Source organism: Ornithodoros turicata, chromosome 1, assembly GCF_037126465.1.
Source record: "Ornithodoros turicata isolate Travis chromosome 1, ASM3712646v1, whole genome shotgun sequence".
Lineage (NCBI taxonomy): Eukaryota > Metazoa > Arthropoda > Arachnida > Ixodida > Argasidae > Ornithodoros > Ornithodoros turicata.
The window spans coordinates 90,102,805-90,126,213 of record NC_088201.1 but is presented as its reverse complement, the minus strand read 5'-3'; the positions used below and the strand labels follow the sequence as shown (position 1 = coordinate 90,126,213).

At 46.3% G+C, this 23,409-nt stretch overlaps 3 protein-coding genes across 3 annotated transcripts in view; 1 reads left to right on the top strand and 2 right to left on the bottom strand.

The window, feature by feature from the left end:
* Nucleotides 1–1,430: 1,430 nt before the first annotated feature.
* On the top strand, nucleotides 1,431–4,780 carry LOC135366128 (uncharacterized). Its single transcript, XM_064598784.1, has 3 exons — nucleotides 1,431–1,681; nucleotides 1,925–2,038; nucleotides 2,419–4,780. Exons 1-3 carry the CDS (start codon nucleotides 1,480–1,482, stop codon nucleotides 3,675–3,677), a joined length of 1,575 nt encoding a protein of 524 aa, XP_064454854.1. The 5' UTR covers nucleotides 1,431–1,479; the 3' UTR covers nucleotides 3,678–4,780.
* LOC135378475 (uncharacterized) lies at nucleotides 3,733–5,795 on the bottom strand. The gene is made up of 3 exons (XM_064611532.1): nucleotides 5,473–5,795; nucleotides 5,225–5,331; nucleotides 3,733–4,850 (listed from the first exon to the last, which is right to left on the bottom strand). The coding sequence occupies exons 1-3, from the start codon at nucleotides 5,793–5,795 to the stop codon at nucleotides 3,733–3,735; spliced, it is 1,548 nt and encodes a 515-aa protein (XP_064467602.1).
* A 16,542-nt stretch (nucleotides 5,796–22,337) lies between these two features.
* LOC135378455 (alanine--glyoxylate aminotransferase 2, mitochondrial-like) overlaps nucleotides 22,338–23,409 on the bottom strand; it is a 69,980-nt gene continuing 68,908 nt past the window's right edge. The window contains exon 13 of the mRNA XM_064611500.1: nucleotides 22,338–22,482. Within this exon, the coding sequence (XP_064467570.1) occupies nucleotides 22,387–22,482 (96 nt within the window). The 3' untranslated portion in view covers nucleotides 22,338–22,386. The remainder of the gene's footprint in view (nucleotides 22,483–23,409) is intronic.

The window sequence follows — 23,409 nt, the reverse complement described above, 5'->3', positions numbered from 1 at the left end:
CTTGCCATCGTACAGTAGCGCCACATTGCTGGTCAGAAGAGAACTTCATATCGTTCCACGGAATGCAGTCACTGTTCTGGCACCCTATCCCAGAAGGGGTTTCCCCGGCAGCGGAAGCGCGAAATTGAGGTCGTGAAACCTGTCTGAAGAGATCCACGTTGAGTAGGTCGTCGCAAAATAATGGGAAGGCCTTGAGTGAGAATAGGGAGAATAGGCGGCATAGACCAGGAAAGCTTTGCTACACAGCCACACAATATTCGTCTCGCATCGCATGCACGTAAAAAGAACGGTAGGGTTAGGGGAGGTGAGGCACAGTGAGACCGAGTGGTGTTATCATTCGCTCTCCCGATGTGTTGAAATTGGAAGACAGTTTTCTTTCTTGTTTTAATGAGGTAATATCAAACAGTCAAAGACTGGATTATGGAAAGGCCGAAAAATAAGGAATTCCAAGAGGATGTCTGCGAAATAAATAATTTATGCATAAAATGTTGAAAAAGACTCCACGTAGAAATTCACTTCTTAACAGAACTTTTTCAAAAGAAGCTCTTTCTCTATCCACAGCCCCAGTACACGAGGGATGCTGCCAAAAAGTGGCATGCGCTGGACAAGGAACATACAAAGTTATTTTAAATGCATAAAAAGCATTTAGCACATTAATTCCCAATACCTGTCCTGAGCACAGCGTTGTGGATCTACGTGATGTAGCAGATGTAACTTTTCGAATATATATTTTTCCTTTCTTGGTGGCCTCTGGCTTTCGATAGTTCAGTCTTCCGAGTTCTCGGGCTCGGGGTCCAATGATGGGTGTAATAGGGGTGTCACATATTACACCCAAAAGAAGGGTGTTTATTGGGTATATTGACTCAAAAAATGGCAAGTTCTGAAAAAAAAAAAAGGCTTGCTCCCAAAATCCACGGAACACTATTTGCACTGATGTACTGCAACCTGCATTTGCAAGTCTGAGCGTCTTAGCTGCCTAGACTCTTGGGGACATGTTTACAAAAAGAAAGTGCCTGGTGGGTGATTGCCAGTGAATGACTTGTACTACCCACTCAATGAATTTTAGAGGAGATGGTGTCGCTCTATATATTTGGCAACCCGAACGTGATTGTCGTCTTGTACAATAAACACGTGCAATAACAGTCATCTCTACTTTTACTTTTTGTTTTCTGCCTAAGTGATCGAAAGTACGTTATCTAAAGGGAAGTTTGGTGAAACGATTTATTCCCTGTATTAATTCTCAACAATTCTATCCTACTTACTTTGTAGAGCTCATTTTTTATCGCAGTTGGAATAACAATTTCCGTATCTTGGCTTCCTTACTTTTGGACCTTACGGTAATGGACCTTTTTCACATCGGCGTCTGCGCATGCGCGACTGGCGGCGCGCGGGCGCCATAACTTTTGGGGGCTCCAGTTTCTCTCCGGCTCCCACGGAGAAGGAGTGCTTTTCACGTACGCGGCTTCTTCTCGAGCAGAAATGCCTCATCGATGTGCTGCTGTAGGCTGTACGAACTCTAGCAAGAAAGCACCGAAGAAACGTTTCTTCAGATTCCCTGCGGGCAATCTTCACGCAGCAAAAAGGAAGAAATGGGTGCAAGCGATGCGACGTGTAAACGAAGACGGATCTCCATGGGAGCCGACAGCCAACTCACGCGTATGCAGCGACCACTTCGTCACAGGTAAATGCCGTTATTGCGTACGTTTAATAACTGAAACGTGTGTAGCAAGGTGTAGCTTACATACCACACCATCATCGAGGTTGGGAATCAGCGACCGAACTCAGCTCGCTGTGCCAACATCGGCCATTAATCTCATGACACCGGGGAGACGCTTGTCGCGGTCGCATGTTTACAGTGCGCTTGGATATTTAAATGATGACAGTGTACTGTAGAAAGCCTGCTCAAGTGTGTATTATGTTCCAGGGGCGCCGTCGCGCGTTATTCACCATCCGGATTATGTGCCGTCGGTCTTTAAACACAAGTGTTCGACCAGCACTGGAGCACTGGAACGCTTTGAAAGATTAAGAAAGAGGCAAGGTACGTTATCGACATTATGCACAGAGTGCTTTTCCCCGTGGTATATCTCTCCTTATAGTAAACATATGCCCCCCCCCCCCGTGGTATATCTGCAACGCATTGCATTACTCTGCACTCTTGCCTTCAACTAGAACATTGCATGTTTGTGAAATGATACTGGCATACAGAACACACTGCAGTGAAGTACATCCACATGTACTTATTCAGGACTTTAAACTGAGTTGTACGTAGAGAGGTTGTGACACTGTTTCATGCTTTCCCAAAAAAATTTCTGGGTATGCCACTGCATGTTGCCACTCCATTTTTCCACCAGACATCTGCATAAATGTACTGCTCTGTACTATAACATCAAACTGACTGCCCTGCACCTTCCGATCTAGGTCATGCCAAGGCTCAGCGGACAAGCCATGTTTCAAGCACCAAAGCACCTGGCGTACAACACTCGCAGCATGCTGATGCAGTGACTGTGGGCAGGGAAGAGGTGCCGGCAGGACCAGAAAGTGAAGTGGCCTCCTCCAGCAGCTTGCCCAGAGATGACGGAGCTCAGGATGCTACCATCTTGGATAACGGCTGTCAGACCAATAATCACCTGCTAGAACGAATACAGCAGCTTGAGGGTTTCCTAAAGGATGAAAGGCAGAAGAGCTCTGACCTGGAGTCAAACCTCACAAGAAGCACGGCGAATGCGGAGTACTGGAAGATGCGCTTCCGTGAATTGAAATCTGCAAGGCTGTGCCTGGAGAATATGAAATGTACTGAAGACATGCTGTATTACACAGGCATCCCCTCTCAAGCGGTTTTCAAGCACATTCTGGGCTTAGTGTTGAAACAAAGTCCACGGCTTTTAAGAAGTGAGGAGAGAGGGGCACACAGTGTCGAGGACCAGATGTTCATGGTTCTGGTGCGCTTGCGCACAGGAATGCAGATGAAGGAGATCTCACGGAACTTTTCGATTTCCATGGCCACCTTTAGCCGTATCTTCTCGAAGTGGGTCCTGGCACTGAGAAAGGCACTTGTTGCAGTGACTAGGTTCCCAAGCCTTGCTGAAGTCCAACAACATCTCCCGCCTCATTTCAGGAAGTATCCAAACACTCGTATTATCATTGATGGTACAGAAGTTCGTATCCAGAAGCCTTCCGGCCTTAATGCCCAAAAACAGACATTTTCGAACTACAAGTACACAAATACAATGAAGTGTCTTGTAGGAGCAACCCCAGATTGTTACGTAAGCTTTGTCTCCGCACTATACGGCGGAGGTACGAGTGACAGGGCCATTGTGCAGCAGTCAGCATTACTTGATCTCCTGGAGCCTGGCGATGCAGTTACGGCCGATAAGGGGTTTAAAGTTGATGACCTGCTTCCCCCAGGTGTTACCCTCCATATGCCCCCATTTCGCATTGCTGGTGAGGCTCAAATGAGTGCTAAAGATGTCGAAGCAACCAAACATGTTGCGAGTGCGAGAGTGCACATTGAGAGAGTGATTAGAAGAATTAAAGAGTTCCACATCCTAGACAGACCTTTCCCCATTAACATGCTTGACCTGGCAGATGCAGTGTTTACAACATGTGCTCTTCTGTCGAACTTCAGGCTACCACTTATAAGTAACAGACAGGACACAGAGCAGGCAGATTCAGACTAGCATCAGTGCTGTGGCAAAACTTTGAATGAATTGTGGTTTGCAGCATGAGCTTCATTTATTTCAATTTTCTCAGTTTAAACCTGAATGCCCCATCCTGTTCAGTAACAAAATAAAACCCATCCTTGTACTTCTGAAACGACACATATCCGGGCCCTGTAGTGTACAAAAAACCCAGTCGTCGAATGCGGCGGGTTAGCAGTTCTGGGATCACAGCAAACCTGTAGAAATACAGCAGTCCCTCACACATCTCCTTCCAAAAGTCTTTGTCAAAATAAATTCTCTCCACTGACAAACAATGGTGTAGCTCTGGGTGATTGGTGCAGATAACGAAATCGCACCATGGCTTTCCGGTCACTCCAAGCTGGCCCTGCACTTGGTAATAGTATGCGTGGCTTCGCTTCAGACACACGTTTCCATTAGCAAGTTCTGCACAGAATGCTTTGTCAGTACACGCATGCTGCACTGTGTGTCCAGCTTTTGAAGCGGGACACTTGACCTCCAGCAGTCCAACCTCGTTGCCATCCTTTACGAGTCGGTCTGGAGATGCACCGAGGAAGGGGTGTACTTCGTGCATATGCAGTCCTGTCTTGGTGACCTCTATGTCTTTGTCATACAGTTGCATCAGGTGGACATATTTGGTGACAGCAACATCCTCATTTTGGAGACCGTACAGTCTTGGGTCACCCGGTCTCAGCACTTCTTGTCTTTTTGGATATAAAATGCTCCTTAGGAGTCCGTCTGGCTTCCTACAGCACACAATGGTCTTGAACTTTGATGCTGTCAGTCGTCCAGTTCTCTCTGCGGTCCATGCTAGGTTCTCGTTTTGGCCAAGTGTCTTTTTACACAGTGAATCTCTTTCAATAGACGTCAGTGGTACAATCTTCTCAAAGTGTTCTCTAAATATGGAGGAGCACCTCTCTGAATGCAGATCTTCAGTGTCGGGAATGATGCTTGTGTTACATGGTGGAGTAGACCGGCTTTTGCTATATCTGTTATATACAAGGTGCGGGTCATCTCGGGCAATGTTCTTGGAAAACTCTTCAATGTCCGAGTGTGTCAGTGACGGGATGGTGGCTGGCAGCTGGCACTTTGGTTTTCCTGGTACCACCTTGTTGACGACGTGCTTTTTAAATGTGATGTCCTGCAGTGGCTGCATTGGTAGATTGTTCTGTCCTGGAAATCAGAAAATGCATTTGTAATATTTGTAAGAGAAAGGGCACAGTCACGTTTGAAACTTCTGTGTTCAGAATGAGTCTGTGTATGTACTGAAGCGAAAGGATAGTATACACACAGGCAGGCCAGTGGAGGAAACCCATTATGGGAAAATCCTGACTCTGGGCATCACCGTATAAACACATGTTGCGTGTACGGTGCTGTGCAGACTCGGGCTTTTCCCACCATGGAATACATTATACCGTTCCTCATAGGGTTGTAAAACTGGCTACAATATCAAGATAAGGTGATGAATGCCCTGATAGAGCTTGACATGAAACTTGTTGACGTGAATCAATAAAGATGTTTTTCTCAGTGGCTTGCTGTGCTTTTACCTTGTGTCGGTGCTATCCATCTGCATGGCATATCGGTGCACGACGGAGATTGGATACTCCGGACTGCAAAAAGGAGGCCGGCTACATGCTGACATCTTTGGCTCAACCTATAACAGAAAATGTTCGCATGTTAGCAGGTTTCCTTTGGTGGAAATAGCTTTACTGTCATTTGCTTATTTTTACAGCAGCGCAGTATCGTTAAAGCAGAATATACTCAAGCGGAAGGGAGGAAAAACATTTATACTAACCCAGCAACACAGTCGCAGTGCGCCTGTACAACAGCAGCTGAGACATCCACCTTGACAACCACGACTTGTTTGTAGTGCCCGGACCTCATGGAGCAAAGGCATATGCTCCTAAGCACTAGCAGGTCGGTCCCCCGAAGCACGGAGCATTCAATCCGCCGGATGTACTTCTCCTCCTTGAATATCCATCCCTTGTTGAGCTGCCGATTGGACGCGACGAAGTGGCCATCGATGGCGTCTTCGCAAACCGTCGGCACGCAGGTTAAATCGCTGGTCCACTCATTACCCGTACCCCGAAATTCCTTCAGCTCATCCACCGAAAACATTTACGCGAAGCTACAAAAAAGCAAAGGAACAGCAGCAAACAAAATTTGCAGCCCGAGACTGTCAAAATAAGGGCGATGCTGGCCGATAGCAGTATTGCGGAAAGCGATCCGGCGTTACGCACGCAGAAGCGGATCGGCGGAGAGCCCCCAATCGTGTTTTGGACATTCACCGCTAGTGGCGCTCTTTCGAAGTGAAAAAGGTCCATTCGGTTTTCTGGCTTTCCGGCCTGCTGATAGTTCGGTTTTCTGAATTTTCAGCCTTCTGATCGTTCGATGTTTTAATTTTTCGGCCTTTTAAGTTTCGACCTTCTGATATCTTGTCTAGGTTTCAAAGGATACATGTATGTTGTAAGGACCAAATTTAGGTTCACCTGCACATAGACGCAAAGTAAATAAACTAAAACTGGGTGTCCGCCCATTTCATCGAAAATCGTTTGGTCGAATGCCGTTTGATCGACACCGTTTGTTGGAAAGGCGTTTGTTTTGAAAGGAGTTCAAAGCTCCGTGGAGTGGGTCGTACGCACCTGTTTTTCCGTAAGTTTTGATTCGAGCATACGGTGCAGGCACTCGGTGTCCTCTGCTTTTTTATTTATCTGTTTGCTTTGTTCAGCCGAAGAGGGGAGGCCACTGGTTATTTTAAGACCTTTGGCATTTACGAACAACACAGCTGAACAGAAAAGTGGGTACAATCCGACGAATTACACATATTGAAGAATATGGCCTGACGTTGGGAGCAGCCGACAGTCTGTGCTTCTTCTGGGCACCCTTCTCATTGCTGGCGACAAATTTAAAGGGAAAGTTCTGAAATGGGATATCTATATGTGTGCGAAAGCCACTCGAAGTCTGTGGATACTAAGAAGGAAATTTCGCCATGGTACAACAAAACATATTAAATTAACAGCATATAAAGCATTAGTTCCAAGTGGCTCGGGACTAAAATCTCCATTTTTTTCTTTTACAAATCAATCAATCAAAACATTAGGAAGGGAGTTGCCTCAGGACAGAAGCCGCCGATATTTCGAACAGAGACTGTTCTTCTTCTGTTCTTCTGAGACTGCATGGGTAGAAATCCAGCGAACCGGTAGAGATGTAGGAAGGGTGTTGCCTCAGGACAGAAGCCGCCGATATTTCGACCAGAGACTATTAAAGAAGAACAGTCTCAGAAGAACAGAAGAAGAACAGTCTCTGTTCGAAATATCGGCGGCTTCTGTCCTGAGGTAACTCCCTTCCTACATCTCTACCGGTTCGCTGGATTTCTACCCATCTACAATCAAAACATTAGTTCCCCTCATTTAGAATATGCATCTGCAGTCTTGGATCTCTGCACATCCACGCTGTCCGAGAAAAAAAAAACAAATAAAGAAGACAAAATGCAAAGGTCTGCTGCACGGCTTATCTTGTCTAGGTTTCGGATGACTTATTCGGTTAACGTTTGTAGCGACAAATAAATTTAGATTCACTTGCACACAGACGCAAGGTAAATACACTAAATCAGAATAGTCAGTTAAATACAAAATGGGTCCGCAAAATGTTTTAGTGTGAGAACTCGGCGCCAAAGAAAAATCAGCAGGTGAATATAAATAAGCGAGGGCCAACGAAATATAACATTTGGACTCCGCGCTGCGTCCAGAAAGTCAGACAAGCTAAGATAGCAAAACATCAAGAAGTCACCAGATGCAGTCCACAAAGGGACAAAAGGGAAGAATGGGTGGTTTGCAACTTCCTGTCAAAATGACGTTCGAGAAGCTGCAATGTCACGTGGATTTACGCTTCCGGTCCGAACTTCTGCTGGAGCCGTATAGTGTTACCGTGTTTTCAACGCAAAAGTAAGCGGATGTTCAGCGCTTAACTGCACTAATTCTGCGGAAAAAGGACATAAAACGTATCGCGTACCCTTGGATCCTGCGCCTTTGGAAAAATGTTATCAGCGTCAACGAAAATTGAACTAAGGGTGTAGGCACTTGTCACCAAATGTCGTACTGTGTACTTATCATGTTGAATTGTGCGTAGCTGTGATAACATTATCAACTCATAATGTGAAAAGAATATCACTAAAGTCACAGCTTCGTCCCAAACAAAAAGGAAACGACTACATGCGTATTATCCTCAGAGTGCAGAAAATTGCTGCGTAAAATACTTCCTGTACATTTTGTTGTGTCATATCTGAAATGTTAATTGTTATCTTTGTTACAAGAAGCGCCTAATTGACCACCGTTGTAACAGAACATTTCCCCCAGCAAAAGATCACGATTTCAGAGCGCACGCCAAACGAAACCGAAACATGCACGATCTGTCACGAAATCTTATCTTTGTCAGAAGAAAAGTACGTGTGAAGTAGTTGTTAAGGTACCTTACTTCTTTGGGGCCAGGCCTTCACAGCCGAACTCATGGTGGTTGTCGTTTAAGCCAGAGTTTATAATGTTTCGCTTTGCTCCAGTTGAGCGAAATTTCGGACCGGAAGCTCGAAGACCCAGCATGCGTAGCGGCATCTCTCAACTTGAAAACCACCCATTGGCTTTCGTCGGGACCTCCTCCTTTCTTTGTAGCTGAGTTGACCTTGGCAACCCAAACATGACGTGAGATCCCTGCATCTCAATAGTCAAGGAGGTCACACGTGTTTTTGGGACTACACAATCCTGTGGAGGAGTGAGTTATTTGTACTAAGGGTAATGGTTACAGCCAGGTCCCCCAAACTCACCTCGGAAAAGCGTGCAACGAAGAAGGCCGCCACTAGATACCCCGCTGTTGCCGTTCCGGATCACTTCAGCCCGCTAAGTTTAGCGGCAAAATGTTTTTGTTGTTTCTGCGAATGAATCTAGTCTTGATATGTCCAAATAAGACGCGTATAACAACTTTCTCTGTCGTGTTTCACTTTTTGGTCCCGTTTTTAAACGTGTTGAGCGATCGGAAGGATCTAGTGCACGGCTGCGTGCATCACATAGCGTACCTGTCGTACCAGGCGCCGCAGGCGCTGCAGTCGTCCATTTCTTCTTCGGTGACTTGGCCTGGCTTGGATTGTGCTTGAACTGGATCTTTAGCGCGCTACAATCCACGCAAGCCAACGTCTGGTAACAATGGGGTATCTAAGGGCGGCCTCCGGCATTGCACGCATCGGGATAGGAACAAATACATGGGAAAATGGCGACCTTGGGGGACCTGGTTACAGCTTCCTCCAGGCTGCGACCCGTATGTTCGTGTGGCGCCATCTACGAGCGAAAAAATCGTGAATCGGAGATGCCGCCTCACTCGTATCCCCTCTTAACCGTGCCAACGCCGCCTTTCCTCCTCGCCCTCGTGCGGAGCGCGCATTTTGACTCCCAACTTGGTACGCGCTGCCCATTGCCCGCTGCGCGTTCGAGCGGCCATTCGGCACATGTACACACAAGTGATTGCATTTCTTCTGTATCTTAGCGTCATTATATGTTTTGGGAACAAATATCGCAACTCCGAAATTTTAAATCCAGCGCGCAACAAGCTTGTCAGAACTGCCTCTATTACTGCTGAAATCGGTCGTTCCACAAGTCATTTGTTTCTCTCGTTGCATGTGTGCTTGCGTCTGGAAAATTATTGTACTCTTTACAAACCTCGGGTAATACCAGTGTTCTGTCTCATTTTTTCTGTGTGTACCACGTTCGGGTCACAGTTCTTTTGCATCGGACTTTACACATGAAAGTGCTCCTTTCTTTTCTCTATTTCTTTGAGAACCTTTGCAACACTCCATTGGAAGCCAGCTCAGGTCGGTGTTATATCGACAGACGTTGTACTGAAGTTGCACGAAGAGGCCCTGAAGGTGTATGGCTACGAATTCTTTTTAACCGGACCAGTTTCTTTGAAACTGATTTGTGTCTGCCAGTTCCTGCACACCCCGCGGACTGGCAACTATAACATCGACAACAGCGATTACCTCGCAGACCTGCTGAGCAATCAAGTGGAAAAAAACTCCGACGAAAGGGATGAAGACAGCGACCTGGACTAAGTATTTATCGAAGAGGTAACTGGTGCCGAGTGCGATATCCTGTCACATATCGGCGGGTTTGTTGTGAAAAGTGCCCTGAAGTCGATGAGGTTATGCCAGTCATGCAACGTCAGATTATGTGCAGAATCTCCGTAAAGCCATAACAAGCTCACTGAGCTTCGTGAGCCCGTACGTGGTGCAATGAATCTTCGGTAGATTTCGGGCAGCGTAGCACATTTCTTCGTACAATGTGACGAGGCATTCAGAGCGATTTCTGCTTCAAAACGCGTCTATGCGATGCACTCACCTTTTAAGACTGTGTCAACTTTCATTCATAATAATGTGGACAAGAATCTTCCGGCTTGTTGCCAACATAATGAAGAACTATATCATGTAATCATCGGCAAATTTGTACAACTACGATTGAGGGTGCACTTGCGATAGGAGCATGTCGGTAAAACAACATCGTTTCCAAACAAAACGGCAGCAGGCGTTGAACTTGAATGAGACGTTGTAATAAAATCTGCTTGCAATTAACATATTTCTGTTGTCTGTACACATTCCCATGTTTACTATTGTAATTCATTGGTCGAGACACGACTGCGTGTGCAGGTGCAGTGACGAATTTATACAAACGTCACAAAGCATTAACAACGTATTTTACGACCCATGACGAGCTCTACTAGCATATATGATAATTTTGCTACGCTAGTATCCTTCATTCCGCTTTTACCCTCTTCCTGTCGCAAAAAATCGAGAAAAACGCAACCCCGCCGCTGACGCCCAATGCGATGTGGGAGTCAAAATGCCGGCGCTCGTAGCAGACGACGGAGTTGTCGCCTCCCTGAAAAGGGAACGCACATGGAGGCTCCCTAGCTCGGCTCAGAGCCGTTTATAGGGAGAGTTTGGCTACAGTGCCTTAGAAGAGTGTAGTGGAAAGAGCGGAACCGGTTTCAGCCCGATAGCTGAGGAAGGACGAGCGGACGGCCGCTGTTGGATCTCCTGGCGCTGCTGTCGAATTCCCGAGGAGAAACTGTGAAGCGCTTAGGACCGCTGCAGTGTTTTTGCTGCGTTCGCGTGGTTTGCGTGATGCTTTGGTGACTCAAAAAGAATGCGATGTGTGGCGCATCAAAATAGAGAACCTTTCTGTAAATTTTGCCGGCTTTTGAGTGTGTTAGTCCTCGATGGAGAAGAAGAAGAGGGTAGAGAGGCATTGCTTCGTGCCCGGCTGCAATGCTGGTCTGATGTTGCCGGAAAATTCCCGTCTAAATCGAAGTGTGACCTGCATAGAAAGTTGTTGCTTAGTGACAAGAATGATGAACAGAACCCGCAGGCAGCTCAGCTGACTCAGCTGAAAGATAAGCGGGCAGGGATTTCCCTATGTACACCCTTTCTGCATTTTTGCGACACTCCCCCTGAAATTTCTCAGGTGACCCCACCCAGCTCGGCCACCAACACGTTCTGGTATCGTGAGTCCGGCGCAGCGAATTACATCCTGTACTGTCAAACTTATGCTGTAGGACCACAGTCATGCAGATGATCGTACCATGCATTTGTCCACAATCATTTGAAAATGACTGTTCAATGCATATATTGCGCACATATACGAGCAAAAATGCGTGCGGGCACGCAAACTCAATGTGGATCATGAAGAACCATTTGCGCTCAATCAAGCAAGGTATTCTGCTTTCTTCGTCTAAGGTTTTCACCTTTGGTTTCTAGGTATCCACTGGGCTTCGTGAGACAAGGTGCTAGTCTTTTCTCTTTTTCGGTCATGCGATTATGCATCTTAATGTTGAAATGCCGTTCATAATGAATCTATATTCTAATGTACTGTGTTCTAACCTAATAACATGTACAAATAAAACGGGAAAGCTGTGCAGATATGTCACCATTGTGCCACGATTCTTTTCGTGGCTAAGAAAAATTCCGTAAGCGGAACCTTCACCAGGCATACCCCCTCAGCAGTGAGTTTCTGGGGAAATCACTGAAGGGGGCCTGTTATACCCACTAGGCTTTATGCTTCGGTTCGTGGAAAATTTGGAAAACGTGTTTACGAGCTGCTTCAGTACCCAGGAACTTCACCATGAAAGCATGGACGTCAGGGGCGGATCTAGGATTTTCCCGTGGGGTGGGGTCCGCTATGGACAAGTGCCAGGTGCATGCTGGGATTGGACCCCATGTTCAAGTGCGGAATTGGGGGGTTCCGGACCCTTGGACCCCCCCCCCCCCCCCCGCCCCTAGATCGGAGCCTGATGGATGTCATTGCACTTCTTCGTAGAACTCGATAGTATGCCATTGGTTGCACTGAACATTGCAAGCAAATGAGTGCTGAAGTAATGGCATTTTATGTCACCACTAGCCCTGTATTCACACGAGTCAGTTTTCTGCCGGCAGCAAGTCGGGAAGTAGTGAGAGGATATCCGAGATAAACGAGGTCACTACGCGTCTGAAGACGCCCGCTCGTTATCTAGCATTCACACGAGTCATTTTCCCGGCAGCTGTCAGTTTTCCGATCCCTTCTATATTCTATTCGCTCTTGAATTTCGTGTCTAGCGTAGGATGGACCAATGAAAGAAAAAACTTCTTGCGCTTGGGCTCCTTGTGGATGGTTCAGAGTGCATTCACGTGAGAAACGGGACAAGTTATTGGGCCAAAGAATAAGTTCCGAAGAAGCGCTATGGAATGTAAAACAAATCTCCGTGTGGACGACCCAAACGCCTGTCGGAGTATTTTGATAATAGACGTTGTCACATTCGGTTTTATTTTCCACTAATGAAGCGTATCTCGATGCTGAGCATCAATATAGGCGCTACAGCGTGCCGACAAGTGATGGACTGGCGATGAAGCTGTGATATCAAGCTACAGGTAGTCAATAATTAATTAAATTAAATTAAATCAAATCAATTTTTATTTTCCTTTCGGTAGGACGAGTAGCTTCCAATTATTATGTTTTTATACATGTATTGGAAAGGTGCAAGCGAACGATTATGTGTAGTCAACGTCTGTCCAGCGAAAGAAATATCCGCGTTTATAAAATTCATGCTTTGTATTCCGTGTCTGTTTCGTCTGACGTAGAGAAAAAGCTTCCTATGCAACACTACATTGTAGGCATCTATCTATGCATTGCATAATTGTTCCAAAGCTGCTGAGCCGGTGTGTCGTTGCACCACTTTCGCGGTAAAGCCAAGCATCGTTGGCGTTCCAATTCAGAATTGGCCATAGTACAGTGAATGCCGTTGTATGGGACACATACAGAACAATCCTGATGAAATAAAAAGCAAGCGCGATAAGTATCCGTTGCGTCACCTTCTCCTACTGCCAGCTGACGCTCAGGCGGCAAGGAACGTCACGCTCTCTGGTGCCACGTGACCGGCGCTCTTCGCCACGTCACCACTTTCTGATCTCCGGAGCGGCAGTCGGAGGCAGCCGGATATCTTGTCCTCCCAGCACAGATTCTGACGACCGACGGCGTCTGCTGCCGGCAGAAGGAGAAGGTGACTCAACGGATACTTATAGCGCTTGCTTTATATTTCATCAGGAATGCTTTGCATGTGTCCCATACAACGGCGTTCACTGTACTATGGCCAATTCTGAATTGGAACGCCAACGATGGTTGGGTTTACCGCGCAAGTGGTGAAACGACACCGGCGCAGCAGCGTCGGAACAGTTATGCAATGCATAGATGGATGCCTACAATGTTGTGTGCGCAAAGGAAGCTTTTTCTCTACATGAGGCGAAACAGACACGGAATACAAAGCATGAATTTTATAAACGCGGATATTTCTTTCGCTGGACAAACGTTGACTACACATAATATTTCGCTTGCACCTTTCCAATACATGTACAAAAACATAATAATTTAAGCTACTCGTCCTGCCGAAAGGAAAATAAAAAATTATTTTATTTTGTTTCATTTAATTAATTATTGACTACCTGTAGCTCGACATCACAGCGTCATCGCAAGTCGATCACTTGTCGGGACGCTATGGCGCCTATATTGGTGCTCGGCATCGAGATACTCTTCATTTGTGGAAAATGAAATCGAATGTGACAACGTCTCTTCTCAAAATACTCCGACAGGCGTTTGGGTCGTCCACATGGAGATTTGGGTTAATGCTGTTTTACATTCCATAGCGCTTCTTCGGAATCTATTCTTTGGGCCATATCCTGTCCCGTTTCTCACGTGAATGCACTCTGAATCATCCACAAGGAGCCCAAGCGCAATAAGTTTTTTTCTTTCATTGGTCCATCCTACGCTAGACACAGACGATATGCAAGCGCGAATACAGAAGGGATCGGAAAACAGACAGCCGCCGGGAAAATGACTCGTGTGAAACTGTGAATGCTAGAGAATGAGCGGGCGTCTTCAGACGCGTAGTGACCTCGTTTATCTCGGATATCCTCTCACTCCTTCCCGACTTGCTGCCGGCAGAAAACTGACTCGTGTGAATACAGGGTCAGAATCTGTGCCGGGAGGACAAGATATCCGGCTGCCTCCGACTGCCGCTCCGGAGATCAGAAAGTGGTGACGTGGCGAAGAGCGCCGGTCACGTGGCACCAGAGAGCGGTGACGTTCCCTGCCGCCTGAGCGTCAGCCGGCAGAAAACTGACTCGTGTGAATACAGGGTAAGCTTCATTTTTTTGTTGAGTCGCTGAATCGAGCCAAAGCACAGAAACGTGACTGTGCAAAATATCTGAAGCTCAGTCGCTGCACATAACGTGTCTTTTTTACCTGTCAGTAATTAATGTTGTTCTTTTACATTATGTGCATCCATGTTGCATTTAATTGCAATTTTAGTGTGCTTTTTATATTCATGCTCTGTGAACGTGATAACCTTGTGTCTTATACTTCTTGCCAGCCAACGTTACAGCGTCGTAGCCTGCGATCATTCCATACCTGAAAGCATAAACTTGTCTCCCTCATTGCGCGTGCTTCCTGTTTTATATGGCATGTGCCAGTAGGCTATGTCGTGTAGTAAAAGTTTTTTAAAAAAGTAACAAGGAATAATTCACAGTGAGACACGCAAACACAAATAACAATCCTAGGGAGTGAGATAGCCCGGTACGCCGGCGCCAGTTTCTGTTCGGGGAAACTACGCCAGCGCTTCCCAGCGGCATCCGCCTCAAGAGCCTCACAGAGGGAGCGTCGCATTTTCCACTACAATCTTCTAGGGCACTGCAGTTTGGCCATTAGGAGGAGCCTAACTTAAAGTGCGTCATGCGACGTCACGGCTAAGCCACCTCCCTTGCCGCGCTCTATTGTTGTCCCGTTGTCAGCCGGTCGCCGACGCCATATTGATGCTGGTCGTTGTTTACGATGCAAGGCGGCCAGACACGTGCGTACATTGTCCTTCGAAAGCCCTTCGTCCTTGAACTCTTTCAGTTTGGCAACAAAGCCCCCCTTATCACAGGCGGCTGTGGGTCATACGCCGGTTATTCCTGTAGATCGCATTCATTGCGACAACAAAGCTGACGGACAGGCATCAATATGGCGCGCACCAGATGGCTGATAAGCGGATTCTGATTGGATTCAGGCTTTTTGGGCGGCGCAACGACGACTCTGACGTCGATATAGGCTCCACCCACGAGGCGGCAAAAGATCAAAGAATGGCCAAACTCTCCCTATAAATGGCTCGGCTCGGGATATGTGAGCCGCTGTCGTCTGCTTCTTCCGGTAGAGCTACGACCTTGACGCCTCTGCTCTCGGTCGCCATAACTTTGAGCCTCGACCTTGAGACTGGTCGGTAACCTAAATTCCGATGACGCGGCGATAGCAAACCATAGTGCGTAGTTTTGACGATTATTAAATTTTTGGCCAGTTGGACGTTTATGAAAAAGGAAAGAATTCTTGCTGCTTTTGTTCTACTCCTCGCACTGAAATAAATCATTTAAAATAATTGTACTGTGTGTTTCTTTTTTTTTTTCCTTTTCGTAAGTAGTTACGCAAGTATACTGCGTAGTTTTGACGATTATGCTTCATGGATGTGTCATTACCAAATTTTTGACCAGTTCGACGTTTCGCTCCGCTCTTGTGCGTGAACATTGTCTCAGCTTATGAAAAAGGAAAGAAATGTTGCTGCTTTTGTTCTACTGCTCTTTTCTGTTTTTTCCCTTTTTGTAAGTAGTTACGGAAGAAAATAATTGTACTGTGTGTGTGCGTCTTTTTTTTCTTTTTGTAAGTAGTTACGGAAGAAAATAATTGTACTGTGTGTGTGTGTGTCTTTTTTCTTTTGTAAGTAGTTATGGAAGAAACTAGTTGTACTGTGTGTGTGTTTCCGCACACACACAGTACAACTAGTTTCTTCCATAACTTCATAGCAACAACAACTTCCATAGCAACATTTCTTTCCTTTTCCATAAGCTGAGACAATGTTCACGCATAAGAGCGGAGCGAAATGTCGAACTGGCCAAAAACTTGGTAATGACACATCCACGAAGCATAATCGTCAAAACTACGCAGTATATTTGCGTAACTACTTACAAAAAGAAAAAAAAATAAGGAACACACAGTACAATTATTTTAAATTTATTTCAGTGCGAGGAGTAGAGCAAAAGCAGTAACATTTCTTTCCTTTTTCATAAGCTGAGACAATGTTCACGGGTTTAGGAGAACTCGTCACAAACCCGGTCGTCACAGGTCATAGGTGAACTCGTCAAGGAGGCCAACTCGTCACAGGGCATCTCGTACGAGGAACTGCCGTCACGCCGGAATAATCGTCACAGTGAACATGCCACCTGCTCCCCGTACCGTACTCCCCAACGTGTGAAATACGTAAAAGACACTCCTGACCTAACCTTGGTCAGTCTCGACGGGTGCATATTCTACATGAACTGACCCACCCTCCAACGTGTGAAATAGTAAAAGGCTCTCCTGACCTAACCTTCGTCAGTCTCGACGGGTGCATATTCTACATGAACTGACCCACTCCCCAACGTGTGAAATACGTAAAAGGCTCTCCTGACCTAACCTTCGTCAGTCTCGACGGGTGCATATTCTACATGAACTGACCCACTCCCCAACGTGTGAAATACGTAAAAGGCAAATGCAAATTTTTGGCAATCCATAGCGTTTTTCTCGCTATTTGCCTATGATTGCTGTCGTTACTAGGCCTAACAAGGACGGCGAAACATGTTATTTTCAGGCAAACGTACATCGACACTGGAGCGCAATTTAAAGGTGATTTGCAAGATAATTGCAACAGGATCTACACTTAGGGAATACAATTCATGTAATTTGTGAAAAAAATTGGTCATGAAATCCTCGCTTCGCCGTTCCAAGCTACGCCGCCATTTTTGGGAAAATTTTGGTGTCATGGCGGCTCGCATAGAAAACAGCAGCCAATGAAAAACGCTGAATTTGATTGACAGGTCGAGCCTCCTTTTTAGGCTCCTCCTAATGGCCAGACTCCCTTTGGCATACACGGCACTGAGCCGAGCCAGAGCCATTTATAGGGAGAGTTTGGCCATTCTTTGATCTTTTGCCGCCTCATGGGAGGAGCTTATTTTGACGTCAGAGTCGTCGTTGCGCCGCCCAAAAAGCCTGAATCCGAGCGGAATCCACTTATCAGCCATCTAGTCCGCGCCATATTGATGCTGTCCGCCAGCTGGTCGACAGCTTCGTGGTCGCGTTGAATGTAATCTACCGGAATAACGGGCTTATGACCCACTCGCGCCAGTGATAAGGGGGGCTTTGTGTCCGAACTGAAAGTGTTCAAGGACGAAAGGCTTTTGAAGCAAGAAGTACGCACGTGTCTTCTCCCCTTGGATTGTAAACAACCATCAGCATCAATATGGCGTCGGCGACCGGTTGACGACTGGATAACAATGAAGCACGACGAGGGAGGTCGTTCAGCTGTGACGTCGCATGACGCGCTTTAAGTTAGGCTCCTCCTAATGGCCAAACTCTCTCTATAAACGGCTCTGAGCCGAGCGCTACCGGTGCGCCATCTGTTAGGCAAGAGCATAGGCCGCAGCACTCCGCCTCCCGAGTCCTCCCATTGGCGCGCCATTTGGAGGCGAGGGCGAGCCTCCCTCGCTCTTGGTACACTGCTGGAGCGCCACACTGATGGCCAAACTTGATTCATCGACCATGAGGCTATTGGGTGCACTAGGTCCCTCATAAAGCAGGTCATTTGTTGAGTATTAGTGAGGCTGCCCTACTTTTCTGCCTCCGGGTTTGTCGTATTGGAAAGATGCTACTTGCGGCAAGGTAGCTACGCTGTGGCCACCGAACCACCTGATCGGCACTCACAATTTGCTGTCCACCATCACATTTGTCTGCGAGTTTCCCTCATTTCAGCTGCTCTTTGGCAAATTTCATAATAATTCCCAGATTTCCAAGTTCGTAGACACACTGGCAGCCATAGAGTCCAGTACGAGAGTATGGAGGCGGGGTAGCTAGTGTAGATTCACAATAAATATGCACAGTAGCAGTCGTCTTGTCTTCATTCTGTGTCAGCGTTCCTGTGCTGCATATTTACTATGCACATAGTCCAGGCCTCCAATTACTTCGCTAATGAAACGTGGAAAAGTTTGTGCAGCAGTACGTAGGCATTCGACGTACTCAACAAATAAAATCGACTTGTGATGGCTATCTCTGGTATGTGTTCAGATTCCAGAGAGACTTGAGCTTTAACTAGAGCAATTTTTGAAAAGGTAGCTGCCACGAGGTGTTCAGTGGAGTCATGGGTGCAGGGAAGGGGATACCTGTCGGGGATTGTTCTCACGTTCAGTGCTCAATCATACGGAGTGGCAAAGCCTAATTACTGGCATATGGTCCAATGATTCCTATGGCCAACATGTGTTCAAACTCCTGATGGAACATATCGAGGGGTTCTCCTGAAAGCCTTTGGAATGTTGCTGTGACTGGCAGGTGGGCCTGTAATCTCTATGATGTGTGTGACATGATGAGACACTGAACACTGGTTGCAACAAGCTCGGGGAAGGATGCTAATACCTCCTCATAGCTTGAAGCTTACACTCGACTGATAAGTTTTATAGTTGCTGCAAGATGTGTTCAAAAAGGAAATGACCCCACAAGAAAGTGTATTTCCTTCCTATATTCCAACCAGTGATCCGATGCGATTATGTAGAAGTAAACCTACCTCCTACCTACTAATGTGGTGTGGCACTGTTTCACGTACGGTATTCAAGATACATACAAGTCTGCCACCTTGGAATGTGGCACTGGAATGTAGGCAGTGTCACTGGCGTCGTGAAATGTAAGGTTTGCACCTGCGTTATTCAGAGGTACACGATTTTCATTGCCATACAGTAAACCCTCATTAACTCGAACTCACTTATCTCGAATTTTGTTTGCATCCCGATCCTTGTCCCAATGACTCCTATGTATTTTGGCCCTTTTCCTGAGTACGGATATCTCGAAATTCCATCACCGGTAGGTCGCCGTACCTACTGCTGATAGCGTGCATTCTTCGGTCCCCATGCTAGGTCAAAACCTTTCGGTCCTAGTTACTCTCATCCTTGCAACATGCCGCCAGCTGTGGCAGGCAGACTGCACTGCCCTTTCCACGCAGCTTCACTCCTCCTCCTCCTCCTCTGTATTCGTCGGTTTCGTTTCGTTCTTCGCATGTGATGGCTGAACAACGCACATGCAAGTCCCAGACTTTGGAGCGAAAGGTGGCACTTATCAGAGGCCTGGCAGCAAGTTCATCAAGCACCTATCATGAACTGTTTCGTTCATGTGGGTTTCTCGTCTTCCATTGCCGTACCGGAGCCAGCAGACGAGCTCAGTGGCTGTAATGAGTTGTGCAACGACATGATGCGCTTTGCACGTTGCGGGGAGCTTGGCTCAGATGACTTGAACATCGAGGATTATGCGTTTTACGACAGCGATGTTCCAGTAAGCGGTGAAATGAGTGACACTGAAATCGTCGAGAGTGCCCTCGGTAGTGACATGCAGGGAGGAGCATCTCATGATTTGCATTAAAGTGCTTGAAGATGCTTTCTTGCTTCCAGATGCGAATGTCAAGCAGACTGCCATTACTGAGTTCTTCCCTCTCAGATGATGTTGAAAAATAAATGTTTTCAAATTGTTTACGGGCCCTATTACTGTAGAAATTTTTTTTTTTATGTCTCATAACATTGTGGTAAGATTGTGGCAACGTAATTTTCGCTATTCGCTTAAGTTGAAACTCCGCCTAACTCAAAAGTTTTTCCGGTTTTTACGACTTCGAGTAATCGGGGGTTTACTGTATATCAGATGTGCTGCGGTGTCATCCCTGAATGATCTTTATGATGAACCTCACTCTGGGCGATCATGCATTGTACCACTTTGTCCATGGTAAACTTGTGAGGCTTACAGAAGTACCGGAAATGATGGCTAAGCACAGGTTCTTTTCCTCGCACCACAGCAATATTTGCCGCCACTGAGGATTTTAAGAGTTTCTTCATGTCGCTCAGATAGAGCACAGCAAGATACACATATTGAACAAATAAGATACACAGAACACGTTTTGGGTAAAACAGAATAAATGTAGGGCTGTGCAAATATTCGACATTTCGAATACGAACGGAATATTTTCAGTATTCGCATTAGATTCGATCGTTCGATATCCGTGGCTTTTGAATAAATTCGAATATCTTCGAATATTCGAGACTTACGGAATGCACAAAACCTTACGTGCTAAACCCATGCAGTTTTCCCAGCGGGAACACACTGTAGTGGTGCGTTCCGTGCTCGTGACGTTTCAAGGTGCGCCGCTCCGAAAGAGGAAGGGTTCGCGGAAGACCAGGGCCTTTGCAAGAAGTAGATGAGGTTGTTTCCTCTCCACATCGTTCGCTCACCCTCAAGTTTTTTTTTTGTTTTTTTTTCTGGTTTGCTACGTGCTACGATGGCGTCAGCAGTTCAGGGACGCGTTTTGACGAGGAAAGATGCGTAGCTCGACCCAAAGTTGCACATGCTCGACGGATTTTGTATTAGTGTAAAACCTAGCTGCGAAGTACTGTGGATTCCAAAACCTGAGATGGCAGACAGCTGCGTGTCGCCACCCAAAAACGCGACGACGAATTACCTGTGGGGGAGGCACGTTCTGATGTACAATGCAGTTCCGATAGTGAGAATGATGATGCCTACGGCACTGAATGACGAGCAATGGACAAAGCCGTCAATCTCAAACGGTGCGGAGCCTCACGTGGTATCGGCAGCTATGTTGTCCTTAGAAAAGCTTTCGTCACAGAGCTGTGCCAATTTAGAGCTAGATAAAATGCTTTTGGCACTTGCAGCAAACGTCCACGTGCAGTTGCGTTCTACTTGTGCTGTTCGACTTCGTTGATGCGATCCTGACCACCAATTTTGCGAAAGCTCGTTTTTAACGATAACTCTGATATAACGGTCAGATTTCTTGCTCAACTGCAGAACATTTACAGAGCACGTAGCGCATGAATAAGTCAGAACTACAGAACACAACAATACAATACAGAACTATGCAACAGCGGCGCACGTGTGTGCAATCACAATCGGCACTACTAGCCTGTGTGCCCCTTAGTTTCGTTTTACAGTTCTTATGCATGGGTTCCTGTTGTGCCCACCCAAGTTGCTCCTCCTCATCTGATCGGAATATTTGAATGCTCCACCTGAACAATGAATAAGTGTCTACACTGTCCAATGAGAATAATTCGGGGCCAATGAGACCGGCGCGATAGCATCACAAGTGATATGCGAACATTGGTGTCACAAACAATTTTGGAACAAAAATTCAAAGGTCTTTCAAGGACATTTTAAGGCTCAGACGTCATTTTGCTTGGGATATAATACACAGTTGATGAGCAGGGCTCCAACATTTCACAAAATATTTGTAAGCTACGGGTATCACGAGAGAAGATACAGGAGAGCACAATGGTGATCATTTCACAAACACAATTGATGACTCCTGGATGTTAAAGATCACAGGATGGAAAGGAAGGCCGATGAATACAACGCAGGGTGCCGCACATCTCGCACTTCCGGTTTCCACTGCTGATTCCTATTGCTATAAGTGCTAACACGGGTGGTTTTGAAACTACAGCTCTGACTCCGGATAAGCAGAATGCAGCAGCTCCATGAGAATAAGATGCAAAATGAAGGGTTTTCAAGAACTGCATGAAAATGCCAGGGTTTCCCAGGCCTTGAAAACCAAATTTTCAAATTCCAGGGTATTCAAGGGTTTCAAGGACCAGTGGGAACCATGCATTACGAGCAAACTGTAGCTTTTTGAGTTCTGACCTGCCACCTTCTTACATCCACCTTCGAGCTCAAGATACTGCAGCTACACCTGCGGTACATGACTGAGAACCAGTCACACTGCATCAACTACAGCACCTGTCCTTACGGGACTTCACAATGAGCGGAGTAAACCTGATACTGTAACAGTGTAAACTGTCTGACGGAAATGGCAACCTTTTCCTCGTCCTTCCATAGTTGATGCATCCCTTACATATTTATGTGATTATCAAAATGTGGTTGTTTGTGCTGCCTGGGCACATTGCAATAAACAGAGTTGCTTGAGGAAATTGTGTCCTACGTGTTCGATTCGATATTCGAAGTCAAATATTTGTAATATTCGTATTCGATTCATATTCGCACAGCCCTAAATACGTGTATATTTTTCGTATTGTAAACTGTGTAGGTACATTTCACTTGGCACTATTAGACAGAGATTTCCGCAAGACAGCCAGGCTGAAGTCGACATCTTGCTTTGTGATACACATTGGAGGTTTGATGCGTAGGACCTGCAAACAAAATATCAAAATGAGGCCGTGTTCAAATAGAATTTTTCATAGGATGTGTCTTGCTGATGTTAGTTAAAGATCCAGTCTAAATGAAGTGATAGCATGTGAAGGTAAGATATAATCAAAGCTAAAAAAGGACCAAAATTAATGATTTCCAAACTCGATTTCACAATTTTACTTTTGGACATATCCCAAGTAACACGACGTATCTCACCAAAACAAAACAAAAAAGAAGAACAAAGTTCTCATTAGGAAGTTTTAGCTAAATGTCTGCTCAGAAAGTGAGCGAGAGCACAGCTAGGAGCTGGTTTCCCCTCTGCACACTATATCCTCCTAAGCAGGGTAGGCGAATGGGGGAGCGGGAGCTAGGATGCACGATGAGTGCTAGCTTGGTGAGGCTTCTCATACACATGAAAGTGCATTATCACTGGAACCAGAGACAACGTTACCATCATTTAGTATACAATTGAAGGTAATTAAACACAGATATTCATGTTATAGTTACTGTAAAACCCTTTGTTTTTCGCGCCCCTAATTGTTCGCTAATCGGGGGCATGGACCATGTTCGCGACCACTAAATTTCGCGAATTGAGGAGAGTCATTCAATCCGGATTCCGAAGGTCGCGTCCGTTGACCCTTCTTGTGAAAAGATAATTCTTTGGGACTCTGACCCAGAATCGCAGCCTTCCCCATTATTCCTCCGTGGAGCCAAGTGCTTTACGCCGCCTGGATAATTCCACGTGGCTCACATTTGACAGCCGACAGCCGGCCTGTACACATCTCAGATGAGCCTGTACCGGTGGTTTAAGCCAACAAACGTGGGCGTCTCCCTCCCGGACCCTGAGTCCTATGCAACGCTGTCTGACCAGGAAGCCTGCGCATCAGCCAACAGCAATGTCGTGCTACATCTTCAGCGAGACGGAAAAG